The sequence below is a fragment of the Oryza glaberrima genome, chromosome 3, assembly GCF_000147395.1.
Source record: "Oryza glaberrima chromosome 3, OglaRS2, whole genome shotgun sequence".
In the NCBI taxonomy this organism is placed as follows: domain Eukaryota; kingdom Viridiplantae; phylum Streptophyta; class Magnoliopsida; order Poales; family Poaceae; genus Oryza; species Oryza glaberrima.
The window spans coordinates 28445108-28460638 of NC_068328.1; the positions used below are offsets into that span (position 1 = coordinate 28445108).

The 15531-nt window shown below is 47.2% G+C and overlaps 1 protein-coding gene and 1 pseudogene across 1 annotated transcript; one reads left to right on the forward strand and one right to left on the reverse strand.

The window, feature by feature from the left end:
- The first annotated feature begins 552 nt into the window (after positions 1 to 552).
- Positions 553 to 3803, forward strand: LOC127768324 (uncharacterized; annotated as a pseudogene).
- A 7462-nt stretch (positions 3804 to 11265) lies between these two features.
- Positions 11266 to 14770, reverse strand: LOC127765243 (PHD finger protein MALE MEIOCYTE DEATH 1-like). Its single transcript, XM_052290101.1, is given in 4 exon segments — positions 11266 to 11746; positions 11748 to 13119; positions 13400 to 13646; positions 14274 to 14770. Coding segments are annotated over 4 exon segments (2178 nt in total). The 5' UTR covers positions 14740 to 14770; the 3' UTR covers positions 11266 to 11653.
- Positions 14771 to 15531: the final 761 nt, after the last annotated feature.

Sequence of the window (15531 nt, forward strand, 5' to 3'; positions counted from 1 at the left end):
TCTTACTTGGTCTCCAGACCGGCGGAGTGCACTTGCTGCAGCGAACTGTCACGACCTGGTTACTTTCTCATTTCTTCCTCGCTCGCGCGCTCTCCCTCTCTCTCTCTCTCTCTCTCGGTCCACGACCACAACTCCACAAGCACAGCTGCACAAGTAGCTCGCTGACGCCTCCAGCCTCCCATGGCCTCGTGGACCCGTAGTCCAACTGTCCAAGTTCGTGTGAGCCAATACAATCGGGAGATAAATATCACAACGAAACCACCTGATGGACCCACAAGGCAGTGGGAGAAACAACCATTTCTCTCCTCTCCCGAGGCGCATGCAAATGCTTCCAAAAACTTTGAGAAGCTTTGGTGTCAAAAAAAAAAAAACTTTGAGAAGCTTTTGGGGCCCACGTCCCGGGCCCCACCGCCTCCACCTCATCGTCCTCCTCCTCCGCTTCGCATTTCCTCTTCGAGTACAAGTAGTACTACTAGTAGTCATCGACTCGTCACGCGCAGCCGCGAACCCATTTCCAGAGCGAGAGCGGAGAGCGCACCGCCATTGCCGCACAGCTCCACCGCCCGCAGGCGAGTACCCGGCTCGGGAGGGAGGTGGTTTGGTGCTGGAGATGGCGGATCGTCTCACCGATGAGCAGATCGAGGACGTGCTCGCGCTCTTCGGCCGGAACGGTACGTGCTGTGTCGTCGTCGTTCTCGAGAGCGAGCACCATCACGGCGTCGAATCGGTTGCGAGTTCTTCCTTCCGCTACTTCTCTAGTAACCCGTTGCTTCGTTGGATCGTGCTGCGGCTGTTTCTGTGTATGCTGCGCGGTGATCATGCTTGATCGGTCAAGACGAGGCTGCATTTTGCTGCAATTTGTTCTGGGTGATCATGATTGCTGCGCTTGCTAGATCAGTTTGCACTGGATTCGTGAAAGTGGAGAATACCTACATGTAACGTTGCTTTCTTGTAGATCGTCGGACGGCGGCGGCGTCGGCGACGGCGACGGTGACGAAGGTCATCATCATGGAGGCGCCCGAGACGGGGCCGAGGGCGGTGGCGGCGGCGGCGGTGGCCGCGGCGAGGAGAAGCACAAGGCCGTAAGTTCGCTTGCCTTTAAATCTCGCGGGCTCATTGGTTCTCAATGCCTACTGATCAACGAGAAAGTGTTTCCACTTCGTCACAGGATCGTCTCCTACCTGCGCCTCCTCCTGAACCGCCTCAGGGACACCTCCGATGAGCAGGTCATCAACCGCTCGACGACGCCTGGAATCTGTACCACCGCCTGACAGGGAGCAGCCGCCGCACCGCCATCGCCGGCCACGGCGCCTTCCCTACGGGAGATACCCTCGATTGCCTGCTCCGTCCGCGCTACTTCATCCCCAGAAGGCCGCTCTTTCAGAATTGCAGCCTCTACCGAGTTCTCTGTCAGGTGAGGCGGGCGTCTCCATCCTGGAAGGAGCTCGCCATCGGATTGGGATTGGCCGCGGCTGTAGTAGGTGCTACTTTGCTCGTGAGGTACTACAGGGAAGAGGCAAAGAGAAGACTCGTCGCTGATCTTTACACCACTGCCTATCTCAAGGGAGAGTTCGACAGGTTCGACCGCAACGACGATGGTATGTGCCCCTGCCATGTCCTTCTCAACAACACACTCTATCATGGCGTCGGTTTTGAGTTGGTATTGGGGATTCTTGAGCTCTTTTATGGAGCATTTGTGTTTGCACTCGTTGCCTCGTTGTTGGAGTGTGCGCCTGTTCTGTGTAGCTGCGGTATCTAGCATCTCGGTGACCCTCCATTGGCCGCAATTGTTCTGGGTGATGATTGTTGCGGCTTCTTCCTTGCTTGGATTAGTTTGCACAATTTCTTCCGTTTCATTCTTCCCTAGATAAGGATGGAATCGTGGAAGTGAGAATATCTACCGACTTTTTTTTGTACAGGCTCCGCTAGCACTCTGTTTAATCTGATATTGTGATATTGTCAAAATGACCCATCCGCCGCAACTAGAGTAGTACTGTTGTATTCTTCTCTCTATGTGTTTTTTTTTTTTCATTTGCAAGAATTAGTTCTCATGGTACTTGCTTCACACATGCAAGAGGGTATAATGTGCTTAACTTTTTGTCTATACAGGCTTCATTACCAGTGAAGAGCTTGGAGAACTGTTGAGCTGCTTAGGGCTAAACCACACTGAAGCTGAACTACAGGCCATGATTGAAGAGGCTGCTCCCGATGGAAATGGGGCAATTGATTTTCATGAGTTCTTGACGATTGCACATAATTGGGTTATTAGGGTATGGCTTGCTCTCCTTTTTATTTATTCCTCCTTGGCATAATCCCTTCTTATTTTAAAAAACGCTTTGTGTTCTGTAATTTGCATAACATGTAGTGCTTTCCTTTGATTATGAATAATGTGTAACTTCTAAGTACATCTAGTCAATTGCAATTCAACAATTTAAAGTTCTTTGCATTAGTTGACCAGACAAGCTGCCATTGATTAGTCATACCCTACACTCATTCCTTCGCAATGTTTCTTTGTGTGTGTGCTTTGAGTACAACGTGATTGACATTTGATGTTAGTTACATTGTATAACTAGAGTTTTGATTGAGACTGGATCTAAAGAGAACTAATACCACTATTGTATTTATGTAATTTGCATGTTTCAGATTGAATGTTCTTTAGTCCATGCAACAATACTTTAGTGATGAGCAGTGAGTCATTCAAACATGTGCACTGCTTGAAGTATACACTGATTGCTTTCAGTATCATGGTGGCATTTGACATGATCTCGATTTCCTTTAATATTAGCATAAGTCACGAACATTAGCATAAGTCATCACTCACATACTACTTCTGTTCGTTTTTAATCATGTACAGCATTATACTTGTTGTAAAATCTAATTAGTCTGATTTGTACACTTGAAGGACTACCATGATGCAGAGGAAGAATCGATAGAAGCTTTCCAGCTATTTGACAGGGAATTGATAGACTGATGCCTCGACTTTTGATTAGTGAAGCATAGATCATGTCTAGGACTTATCTTTTTTTTTTTTCTCTTCGCGACAAGATATTCGAGAGACAAGTTTTGGATGGCGAGTACGAGGAAATTCTTAGGATCACACTGGTAACTTGTGTTCTTGCTCTTTGTTTAGTTAGCTTGCTTAGACACATTGGCGTGTTTGCTGATGCTAACTGCATATCCTGTAACTCTCCGGTCGCTCTTCACCCACGAATGATGAATTAACAGTTTTGGTTACTGAGGAAGAGATATGGTTATTAGCATAAATGGGACATCATTACTTCGGCTGAGATTTTTAGTTGCTTCCTGTTGATGTGTGTTGTGTTCTGATCCTCTCTGTTCTCAATTCAGAAACGGGGAATTGCAAATCTGACTAGTAGTACGCTACTAGGCTAGTGAAGGGTTGCTGGGAGTTGCCTGATGTGGATCGGACGGCTCATATACAGCGAATCGCGGCGGCGGAATCACACATCGCTGCCTCCGTTGGCCAGGCTCCACCACCGCCTCTCCCTCTTGCTCTTACGCGGCCGCTCCCCGCGCCACCCGTGGCCTCCCGCGGCGGCCGACGTCTTCCTCGTCGTCCTCCTCTTCCGGCGCCGCCACGGCGGGCCGGGAGAAGAGCTCGAGGAGGACGTTGGCGTAGCGTACCTGCTAGGCGTTGCGGCGGCGATGGTCGGCGCCTCCTACGCGCCGTCCCGCTCTACCGCCGCTTCTGCCAGGCCACCGGCTACGGCGGCGGCACCATTTCCCTATCGTAATAATCGGTGTTCGGGAACCGCTCGAACCTCGATTAAGGTGGCCTTGATTTTGTCGATAGCATGGCTCCATCATTGATACTACTGTTTTGTAGTTTTACAATCTGCTGCTTGGCACTGTTACATACGGAATTTGATGCGATTGGTCAGCTATGTGGATTTTAATAGCCGAGATATATCAAATTCATGGTTGCCTTTGCATGTGCAGTCCTCTATTTGTAGGTTGACAACGGGTTGCCTGCTTAAGCTTTCAGTGTTGTTGTATTGACACCTAAAAATTATGAGTACAGAATTTTGAAATCTGTCAACAAATGGCACTTCCACTCTTGCACTATGCATTCTATTGACAGCTCTAATTATCTATCCTGGAATTTATTAAAATACCCCCACTGAAAAGGCGCTGTTCAAATATCTATATTAATATAAAAAGTGCGAGTTCATCAACAATCTTGCAATCCTTCACGTGGAACCTACCTGTCATCCGACCCAATCAAACCATCGCACCTCATGCCTCAATTGATTTGGCGGTTTCCACTGGAAATGCACGTGATTAAGGGAGGGGAATGGGAAGGAGCAAGGTGATTACCATGCATGCTGGGCAAGAGGACGAGGGATCTAATGGTGTATATCTGATGTACATATTGATCGAACGGCTGATATAATATTGATGATGTGGCGAATCGAGGAGGCAGCTTTAGGTCTTAGGGATATGTGTTTGCACAAGCTCTAAAAGATCTCTAGATACGCCACTGTAAACACCGACGAGACGCGTCGTGACGTTCTTGAGATCGGACGTGCACTTACAGGCGGTGACGTTGGTGACGCCCTCGCCCTGCCACCGCTTGGTCCAGCCCGACGCATAGGAAGCCGAGGTTGTGCGCGTGGCTGCCGGCGACGATCGGGGATCTTGCTGGCCTTCTAGGACAGCGGCAGCACCGCGGCTCCTGCCTGCCTGGCCTTGCCGTTCTTGAGCAAGATCACGAGCAACTATACCTGCAATCTCCCTGTGCTCCTTGTTGCCGAGCTCACCGACGAGGGGGTGTGGGTTGGGTGAGAAAATACGAGGCAAAACCGTTAAGTAAAGTCACGTGGCCAAAGGCAGAGGATATGCGTCCCGTTGGCACGCTCTATCTGCCAGACAACTGGCCGATCTCCTCCACCTCTACGCCAGCCTCATCCGTCTGAGGAGGTCATCGACGCGCTCCACGATCGAAAGTCCCTTAAAATTAATAAAATCTTTAAAACTTTAACTTATAAATAACATCTAAAATATTTAATAAAGACTACTAGAAAAAAAATGCCCGTGCGTTACAACTGGTGAAGGTTATTTAATCTTATTATTATTATTGTTATATGGTTTAGTTAAGATAAAATTCAATATAGGAATTCGCTTGGATAATATATTATTAGAAAACCATCAGGTTCAGTTAGGAGTGCGATCGTCTCAAGTTAGCATGTGTATTTTTTTAATAAAGAAATTTCTTATACGACTCCTGTATTTTCAAAAACAAACAACTTAAAAACCTACATTTCCAAAAGCGAACGAAATTAAAAACTCAAACACGGATGATACCAAAATACTGGCAAAAACATCTTCAATTTTGATAATAGTAGAGATATTTATAGATTAGTACTTAAATTTTTTAATAAAATAATATGCTTATTAATAAATATATATATATAATAAAATAATGATCAAAATTGTTCTTTTAAAAACCATGTCTTCATTCAAAACAACCAGAGTTATATAAAATTCGAAAGGAGGTACTTCACTCCACCGTCAATTACTAGAAAAATGATTTTTTTCAACATTATGATTTATTTTTCCTGACAAATTATAAAATCACCGTTTATAAAAGAGATAATTCGATCCATTGCACAGGAAAGAATGCGGCACCAAAAAATAGCACAAAAAGTTTCCACTTTTGATCTATAGCATAGGCCACCGATTTTTCTTCGCCCCGTAGCACTTCTGTCGCATTTTGAAGTAACGGCGTTAGATCGGTGTGGAGAAAATTTTCATCGGACACATTTGCCCTTCGTTCCCACGTTCCCCACCAGGTCTCCTCTTCCGCTCTCTCATGGTCGGTGGCGTGGCGGCCATCGGCGTGCCGGGCGACTGCCTTGTCTCCCCGACCGCCGAGCGAGCTGCGGCGCGCGCTCTTCAACGACGTGGACGCGTGGCTCGCCGTCGGAGAGGTGGACCCCGTCTAGCGCTTGGCACTGCTGATCCAGGGCGAGCCTCCAGCGCTGGCGGCCGCTTGACGACGAGGACGACGATGATGATGCGGGCGGCCCTAGCGTCAGCGTGGATGGATGTGGCTGCTGTACGCCGCCGCCGCCGCTGACGACGACGATGATGGCCGACTACTTCTCCTCTTCCATCTCCTCGTCCGGCGCCGACACGAGTGCGGGCGCGTTGCTGCCCGCGGGGCGGCGGCGTACGGGATGATAACGATGATGCCATCGTGGGCGGTGGCGGTTGAACAGATGATGATGATGACGACGCTGGCGGCGGCGGAGTCCGTGGCGCACTTCGACTCCGCGCTCAGCTCACTCGTGTCGTCTCCGCAGGGCGGTGGTGATGACTGATGAGATGGCGGCCATCGGCGCCTTATCGGCCGGCTCGGGAGCATCTGCAACCACGGTGGCGCTAGCGCCAACAACTCGTGCTATAGCACGCCTCGAACGCGAGCCCAAAGCGGCCCAAGGTCGCTGGCGTTGGAGATGATGGCGATGGCGACGCGGCGGCGGCTGAGGAGAAGCCAGAGCCAGCCAAAGACTACATCCATGTGAGGGCGAGGATGGGACAAGCCACCGATAGCCATAGCCTCGCCGAGATGGTCATTAATTACCTAATTAATCAACTAATTAATTAAATCCTAATTAGCTTTTTGCAAGTGCAGTACTCCCCAGATTAATCACAATGCGAGGCATCCTCCTAATTGCATGGCAGGCTCGGGGAAGAAGGGCAAATGAGTCTTTTTCCATGTCAACTCAAATGTTTGGATGGCAAATGTGACAGGAGTGCTATGAATCGCAAGAAAATTGGTGCCCTGTGCCTTTGGTCGAAGTGAAAAATGTGTTGTGCTATTTTTTGGTACCGAGTTTTTTCCTGTGCTATGTATCGAATTTTCTCTTTATAAAAATAGTTAAAGATATTAATCTCATTATACCTTATAAAAATCACCATCTACCCAGCCCCATTTCCACCGAGTCCTCTCCTGGTCTCCCCTCCCACAGTCCCACCTCCCCTTCCCTCTCCCTCACCTCACCCTCCACCTTCTTAGCGCGACCCCCTCCCTTCCCCTCCCTCCCTCCCAAGTCCGAGCGGAAGAAGGGAGGCCGGTGGCATGAAGACGGTGCGGAGGTGGCACTCCCCTCCTCTCCCTCCCTCCCTCCTCCTAGATCTGGCTGGAGATGGGGGGAGTGACGGCGGCGGCGGCGGCGGCCACCGCATGTGGCGATAGAGGCAGCACGGCAATAGTGGTGGCGCTCCCCTCCCCTCTCTCCCTCCCCGCTCCTAGATTCGGTCAGAGGAGGGGGAGCGACAACAGCAATGGAGGCGACGAGGAGGGAGTGACGGTGGTGTCACTCTCCTCCCCTAGCTCTCTTCGTCCTTCTGAGAACCAATTGATAGCGGCGATCCCCTCCCCTCCCTCCCAGATCTGGCAAGAGGGGACAAGGGGGTGGCGGGTAGGGTTGATGGTGACGGATTTTTATTTTGTTCGCTGAAAATATTTCATAAATCTAACACCTGTGAAGATATAGTGTAGACGCAGGCGGGATCGAAATTCGCATGTGAAAATGATATATTTTTGCAGGCGCCTTGAAGAAGTACAGATGAGATGAATGTTCATCTTGAGAAATTTATTTTCACCCCCTGTAAAAATATGTTTTCAGTGCGCTCTCGTCGCTGCAACCGCCCGACAGGGACGACGGCAAAGTGAAGACACGTCGCTGCCGGCGAACGTCACATGCATGAGGCATGATCGATTGATCGTTGCAAGTGCAACCCGCATTGCCAAAGTACGTGCCAACCAATAACAACGCTCGGCACGGTTACGGTTGAACCTGAGCTATACAGTACTCTCTCCGTCTCAAAATAAATACAGCCATGATTTTTCACGTTCAACTTTGATCGTTCGTCTTATTTAAAATTTTTTTAAAAAAATTTAAAACATAAGTCACGAGCAAAGTACTATTTATATTTATCATTTCATAACAACAAAAATGTTAATTATAAAAAAAATTCAAATAAGACGGATGGTTAAAGTTAGGTGTGAAAACTCATGGCTGTGTTTATTTTGGGACGAAGGTAGTATTCAAGAGACAGAGTCCGTCAAGTTTCGCCTTTCTATATTAGAGACGGAAACTAATACAGAATCTTGTCGGACAACTATTTCGGTTAGTACTAATTAGACTATTATTAATTAGAGACAGGATCCGTTACCGTGGTACTGTAGCACCACAAATCAAATATAGATGGATGTATATTTTTTCTGCGCCCCTTGCGTTGCGCCGCCTCTCCACTACGAGTCTACGACTTGCCGCACGTATTTGATGCCCACACCGTGCTTTCGTCCGGGCTCCTCTTCGAGATCTTACGCGTGGTTGATTTAGCGCCAAGCTAGCCCAGAAGGTATTATTAAGTCCCTTTCATTCGTTTTTCCCCCTTCTCTCTCCTTACGCCTTTTAACACCCATCGTATATATATCCGATGTCCCAATTTAGAGTTTACACGGATCGGATAATCTACCGATCGGTAAGGCTCTGTGATTAACCCGCTCGTAGGAGAAGAAACTATTCTAAACTCTCAAATAGTTATGAAAAAAAATCAATAAGACATTTTAATATGTGATAAATCACTCCACCCACATGCACTTTTGCACATTGCAACGGAAAAAAAACAAAACTAACGGTGAATATACATTAACTACATTTAGTTTAATTTGTTGTGATATTAGAGGCTGAATTTTAACTTACATGTTTACATGGGTGATATATCACATGTTAATAAATATATTCAATTTTTTAATTTTTTTTGTAACTATTTATGTGACATGCAAATAACGAGGGAAGGTCCACTCGAGAGTTTAAAATCTACTCTCTCATAGGAGGGATTGGCAATGGCTATTGAGTTATAGAATTAATCCCTCTTAATTAATTTCTTTCTATCATAAGGATTAATCGAACAAGTTCTAAAAAAAATTAGTTTCAACTCATACAAGGCTATTTATCTCTTATATGTAGCTCCCTCATATATGTTTAAATAATCGCTTTTCGGTCAATTCCGAGTTTCATTTTGTTAATTTTTCTTCTTCACCGTGCTAATTCACTCGCTTTTTTCTTTTTTAGTCTCTATATATCTTCCATTCAAGCCAGTCGTATCGAGTTGGCATTGATTAATTTGACCATATAATGCCTCGAGTCGGCGACCGGACAGCATGCTCGCTACCTAAAGTGGCAAATGAGCTCCTCTATCTCTCTTGCATCATGGCGACATGTTACATAGAACGAGAGTACGTGAGACGGGGAAACGGAGATGGCATTCTTCTTAATTTAGTGGAATTCGGATTGTACGTGGCAGGACTGGTAGGCATGGTGGAGACTGCTAGATTCTTTTTCCTTGATGCAACCAATTCACCCAATGCACGGCGATATTCGAGACGATCGAATGCACGGCGTGGTTGATGACCGGCTGATTGTAGTTCTAGATAAGATTTACATGCACAACATTAGTGATTATACTCTTGCATTCTGATTTTGTTTTTCCCCTTAATGACTGTACTGTGGCATTGTGGTTGATTTATCTGTTAACTACTTTGGCATTGTGAGTTTTTGACTGAGTTTGGGAAAAATTACTCCCTCCAGTAGTCCAGTCATTTATATATATACTAGTGTTAACAAATTCGTATTAAGACCACATACATGATAAATGCACTCAGATAACTCACCGTATCCCAAATATAAGGGACAACTATATTATTTTCCCCATATTTCATAATATAAGACGTGCGTGCACATGCAATTAACTAGCATTTCTTTCTCTCCATAATTTCTTTTTTTAAAATTCTCTGCCCTCAAGATCTCAAATCATATTGGGTGCATGTATTGTATTTATTGAAGCGATCCAAACGAGGAGATGATAATAAATTTTTTCTTGGTACCTGTGTTAGTGCTAGTTGCATCTTGTATTTTGAAATGTAGGGAGTATCTATTAAAGATAAAACAGGTGAATGCCACCTATAATTTAAATCATGTCATCTACTCATTAATTAAGAGGTAACAAGTACAACATATCACATCAGTTCACTCTCAAGTCTCAACCATCTTACTTTTTCTTGAGAAGTTGTATGAAGGTTTGTCCCTTGCATCCGGTGACTCATTCTCGCTTTCTAATTCCTCTCCTCCACCTCATCATTTCTCTATGGCAAATTTAGGAGCAACATGTAAACTTCCCCTTTAGTTTCTCAACTCACTTTCCACTTTTCTTTCATGTGCACATGTGCGCTTCTTAAACTGCTAAATGTTTTTTTTTTGCAAAAGTTATCTATAGAAAAGTTGCTTTTAGAAAAAAAAATCATATTTCATTTCATAAAGAAACTTCTATATAAAATTTACATGCTAATGAAAAATAAGAAAGTTAAAACATAAAAGCAAGATAGTCTCTAGTGACATCAACTAATATATAGAGAGCTTTTATTAGACTCATCTTTCTACATGCTCTAATGTTCCATTCTTCACTTTCTCTCTCTTCCTGTCCGTAATTTTTTTTTACTTGATGTCAGCAAGTATTCCTAATATGTAAAGTTAAGAGCCTCTATGCGTGCCCTAATAATAAAGAAAGAAGAGGGAGACTCCATGTTTTTTTTTTTGGAGATTAAGACTCTTAAACAAATGCTAACATGCTTTCTTTCTTACCTAAAAAATATTAAGGCTCTTAAATTTCGACCACCATTTTCCTATTAAAATATAACAATGATATTTAACAAGACTATAGTATTGTACAAGTACTTATTAAAAAATCTACCGTATGGTTTTTATGTTTTTAAATTAAATATTTTAAAAGCTATTGATGGGAAAAAAAAATTTAAAAGCTTAACCAAATAAAGTTAACAATATCATGTATTAAAATATGGTGTATCTTACGTATAATTCTCGTACACATATTTACGTCAATACTTTATTTCACCAAAACCAGGTATTACATTTTTTTTATTGAGTGTATATGTTGTGTAGCTGATATGAATAAATGTATGTAGTAACATTTTTACATCAGAATATAGCTTTTATGTTTTAACATAGAACCCGTGATGCTAATCAGTGGTAATTCATGAGCAACGGAACGAATGACAATAACTTTCGCAGTTGCAGAATTACTTTCTAATCTTGATCTGGGTACCTCGATACTTGTTCATTAATACTAAGACGAGCATCAACACCCAATTGGAAGAAAACATCCTGACGACTGTAGAAGAACTCCAAGCGATGCCAGTGGCTAACAAAAAGGACAGTTAGAAAAATGGCTAACAAGAAAGCAAACACCAGCACAGAAGAAAGATACAGTTTTGTCATTGCTGATGCTAAATTACATTGTATACCTAGCACAAAAAATTACACTGTATAGCTTCACCAATTGGGACTGGGAGGCCGTAAAAGATACAATCACAGAACATGTATTTACATCTAGCTATATCATCTTCTGTAGTGTATCAGGTACAAAATTTCCAGTCGAATTGCTAACGACATGGATAGGGCTTCCCCAAGTCTACTGTCTAAACCCGCTTCCCATCTACTACTTACTACACAGCATTAGAAGTTACTACATACTGCCAAAACAACGCACTTTACACCATAAGTTGCAGTTTCAGAACTAAGTTTACCTCGTCAGACTATCGTCACTGGAAATATGAACCGAAGGGAAGTAAGAAAGGGGAAAAGAATAGAATAGTCACTTGGCTTTCAGGTAGCGTTAGTGCCTCTTCAAGAATTGATCGGTCCAGCTGCCATGAGCGCACCACCGCAGAGCACACAAAGAAATAATGGTGGCACAGGCTCGCTGTCTGCAATGCCCACGCAACGTGTGTGGTGCCATACATCGCAAGCATCGCATGCTATCATGCGCTCACCATCATCATCCTGCGCACCACACACGCACCGCACCTCCCACAAGTCAAGTCCACCATGGCACCGCAGCTCAGTTTCCATGTCTGCCCCATTGCCATACACGCTGATTGTGTCACCATTCTCTGCCCCACCAAGCATCACTGGATCCCATTTCTCCCCAGCAATGCCATGCAGCCCTTCAGCCTGGAATTCCTCAAAGAAGTAGTAAGTGTCCCGCAGCGCATGCTCTGACTCGACAAGAAGCTCACCCATGGATGCATGAAGTGGTACCACCACAATCTCCCCCAGTGGCATTGGCCGTATAAGCTCAGCAGCTTCCCATGGCTGGGGTTGCCACTCAACGAAAAACCTCAGCTGGTCATCGGACTCATCCCCAAGGCCCCACCACTTCACCCAGTGCTTGCAGTCCAGCACAGCCTGTGCTGCCTCACTGCGCGCCTCGACCATTGCTCGGTAGACAGCACGCAGATCTCGCTCTACTTCCACTGTGCTAGGCCACCGTACCACAGGTGGCAATGGTGTGCACTTTACCTCAACATCCAACAGTGCTGGTGTTGGCTCTTCATATTCCTCAAGGCTAAAGTGAAGCACACGTGTTTCAGCATCAGGCACACGTCGCACAATATAGTTGCCAACAATGGTATCACCAAGGGACTTGATGACAAAGTCAAGGAGACCAGTATCACCAATGGCGCCCCTTGCAGCATCTCGCACCGCCTGCCGTGTCATCTCTGCCCCGCTGCCATGCTCTAGCAGCCTGTCAACAACAACCTCTGCAGCATCAAGAAGCCGCTTCTTGGACCAGCGACACTGGAGCAGGTCAATCACATCCTCAAAGCGCTGGCATGGCTGCTGCCTGTGTCTCTTCATCAAAGATGGCTTTGGCAGCATGAATTGCAGCCGTGTGCATGTCTTCACAGGAGGTAATTGAAGGGGTGGCTCAAGGTGCTTCCAATCAAGGAGGCAGCGGAGGAACTCACGGACTGTAACCAGAGGTTTGTTGGATAGGCGGCGGTAAATGGTTACCACACGGCGGACGTGACGGCTGCGAAGATAGTCCACAGGCAGGGCAGCCAACGCTTCCACGGAAGCTGCATAGGTCGAGGTAGACACACAGAAGCAACCCCTTGCAAGGCAGTATCCCCATCGGGTGAACCATGTGTCACCATGTGCCACGCTGAGCAGGAGACGAAGATCCAGAGAGCGTTTCTGGGAAAAGTCCACCACAGACACAGCCCTGCACAGAAGGTTCTCAAGCTCAATAGATGAAGTAGTAATCATCATGATATAATAACCTTTTCGTGCTTATCATAATTTAGGATCACCAAGAATACATGCAAAAGTTATGAACTTCTATAACTTATCCTCCTTACCTCCTAAGTTGTGCCATGGAAGTTTTACACTAAGCCCCTTTCCGTTCAGGCGTTTACATAACATGAGCTAACCAATTCTTCAGTCATGATAACAGAAGCATGTGCAGAGAACTAATGATCAGGCAGAAAACAATCTGAAGCTACCTGGCACGAAGAGCGGAGCAGAGGCGATCCCAGATGTCCATGATGTCACGGCCAGATAGTGCAGTGGAGCCGCCATCGCGACCACGGAGCATGACAAGGTGACCAAAACCATTGCTGTGGATCAGGCCATGGAGGAGGTGGTCGGTGCGTCCAAGGATCAGATCAGCAGCAAGCTGGCGGTCCCAGTCGGCGGGCGCCGGAATAATGAAATGGTACTTCCGCTTTGACACCCAATGGTGGCTCCAACCTGACACCATTAGTATAGCACGTATTTGTTAGTACTGGTTCAAAGAACCAGGAACCAACCCAAATCAATGCCCAAACTACCAATTTTCCAATAGAAGCAATAAACTTTAAGAGGCCAGAGGCCATCATTACAACTAGCATTGCTGTTTTAGGAAACGGATTCAAAAAATAATTGAAATAGACACACCAAATCCAGGTAAAGGAGTACAGAAAAAAAAAGTTCCAATGATCATCGATTCAAGTACAGTAACAGAATTCAGTTATCACGATCCATTTCATCAACGGAATCAAAAGTTGCTAACTAGTAAGTGCTCAATCGAGGGCACGATTCTGGAACGTTATTCACCAAGAAATTTGCAATTTGGAAGAAGATGACCGTCTCAAAGTCGTCCAAAGAAATCTCTAGGATCACAAACCCGCGCATTTCCTCAAACCACGATGAAAATATCATTTGCAAGAACAATACGGAGTACTACTCATCAATTCGCCCAAATCAACTGTAATCAACAAGGATTGGGGGGAAAACCTAATATCCGCACCCGTCAACTCCCACCCATTTCGAAAGGGGAAGGCGCGGCGCGCACGGCCAAGCACGCGAGGAGCCATATGGAGGAGGAGGGAAACTCACCCGCCCAGCGGCAGTAATCGCAGAGCGGCTTGGGCGAGGACGCGACGGGCTCCTCGACGGCGAAGATGGGGACGACGACGCCGGTGCGGTCGTCGGAGAGGAGCACCCGCCACGCCACCGCCACCGCCGCCGACGCCGACCCAGGACCCCCGGCGGCGGGGGAGGCGGGGGAGGCGCCGCCCCACTGCCTCAGCAGCCACCGCACGTTGTCCCGGAACGCGCCGCCCAGCCCCGCCGCCTCCCTCCCCGGGAAGTCCCGCAGCGGGTAGACGCGCGGCGCCCCCGCCGCCGCGGGCGCGGCCGAGGCCGAGGAAGAAGACGACGACGAGGTGGTGGCGGCGGACGACGGCGGACACGGCCTCTCCGCCTCCGCCGCCGCCGCCTTCGCCGGCGGCGGCGGCGGCGGAGGTGGCGGCGGGGGCGTCGGCCACGAGGCGAGCCGCTCGAGCGCGCGCATGGACGGCATTGCCCTGGGCTCTCCTTGGCGAGGCGTGGCGTGGCCGCGTGGGGGGGTTCTGGGTTTTGGGCCGCGGCGGCAGGGGCGTTTCCGTAACTTTGCACCGCCGCGAGGTGTCGTGTGCTTGCGCGGTGCGGTGCGCGTCGCCGAGCTCCCCGAAAACAAAACACACCGTGGCCCGCGCGCACAGCACTGACCGGTGGGGCCTACACTTCGCGCATGCCTAGTGCACCGACGGTATCCTACCCACGGAGGATGCCTCGCGATGACATGTGGGGCCCACTTCGGTGGGCCATGGGTGTCGGTGGGAGTGTGGTAGGTGGGCGTTGCGTGGGGATAAGTTATGTGGACTGTGCGATGACAAAGGTGGCGGAGAAAGGGATAGGGGCGGAGAGGAGAGGAGACGTTGGCGAGAGGAAGGGGAAGGGGGCGAAGTGGCGTGTGATCATTGGCGGTTGGGTTCTTGGGCCCAGGGTTCAGATACGTTGAACCTGACCGGTTTGTCTGTTTCCTGTTTCGTTTGGTGCGGTCAAGCTAAATAATTTTGTCTAGAGATTTCAGCTGTGCCGGTCAAACCAACATGTTCTCGTGCTTCACCGTTGCATGACGCCGGAGTATGCCTTCTTCGCGCTCTGATGCTATCACTGGGTATCGCGTGCTCCTAGTATTAGGCCCTGATTAGTTTCTAAAAACATCTCGTTAAATCTTTGGACAGATGTATGTAGCATTAAATATAGTTGAAAATAAAACTAATTGTACAGTTTACCATCATTAGTATTTGTTTACCGTAGCACCATATTG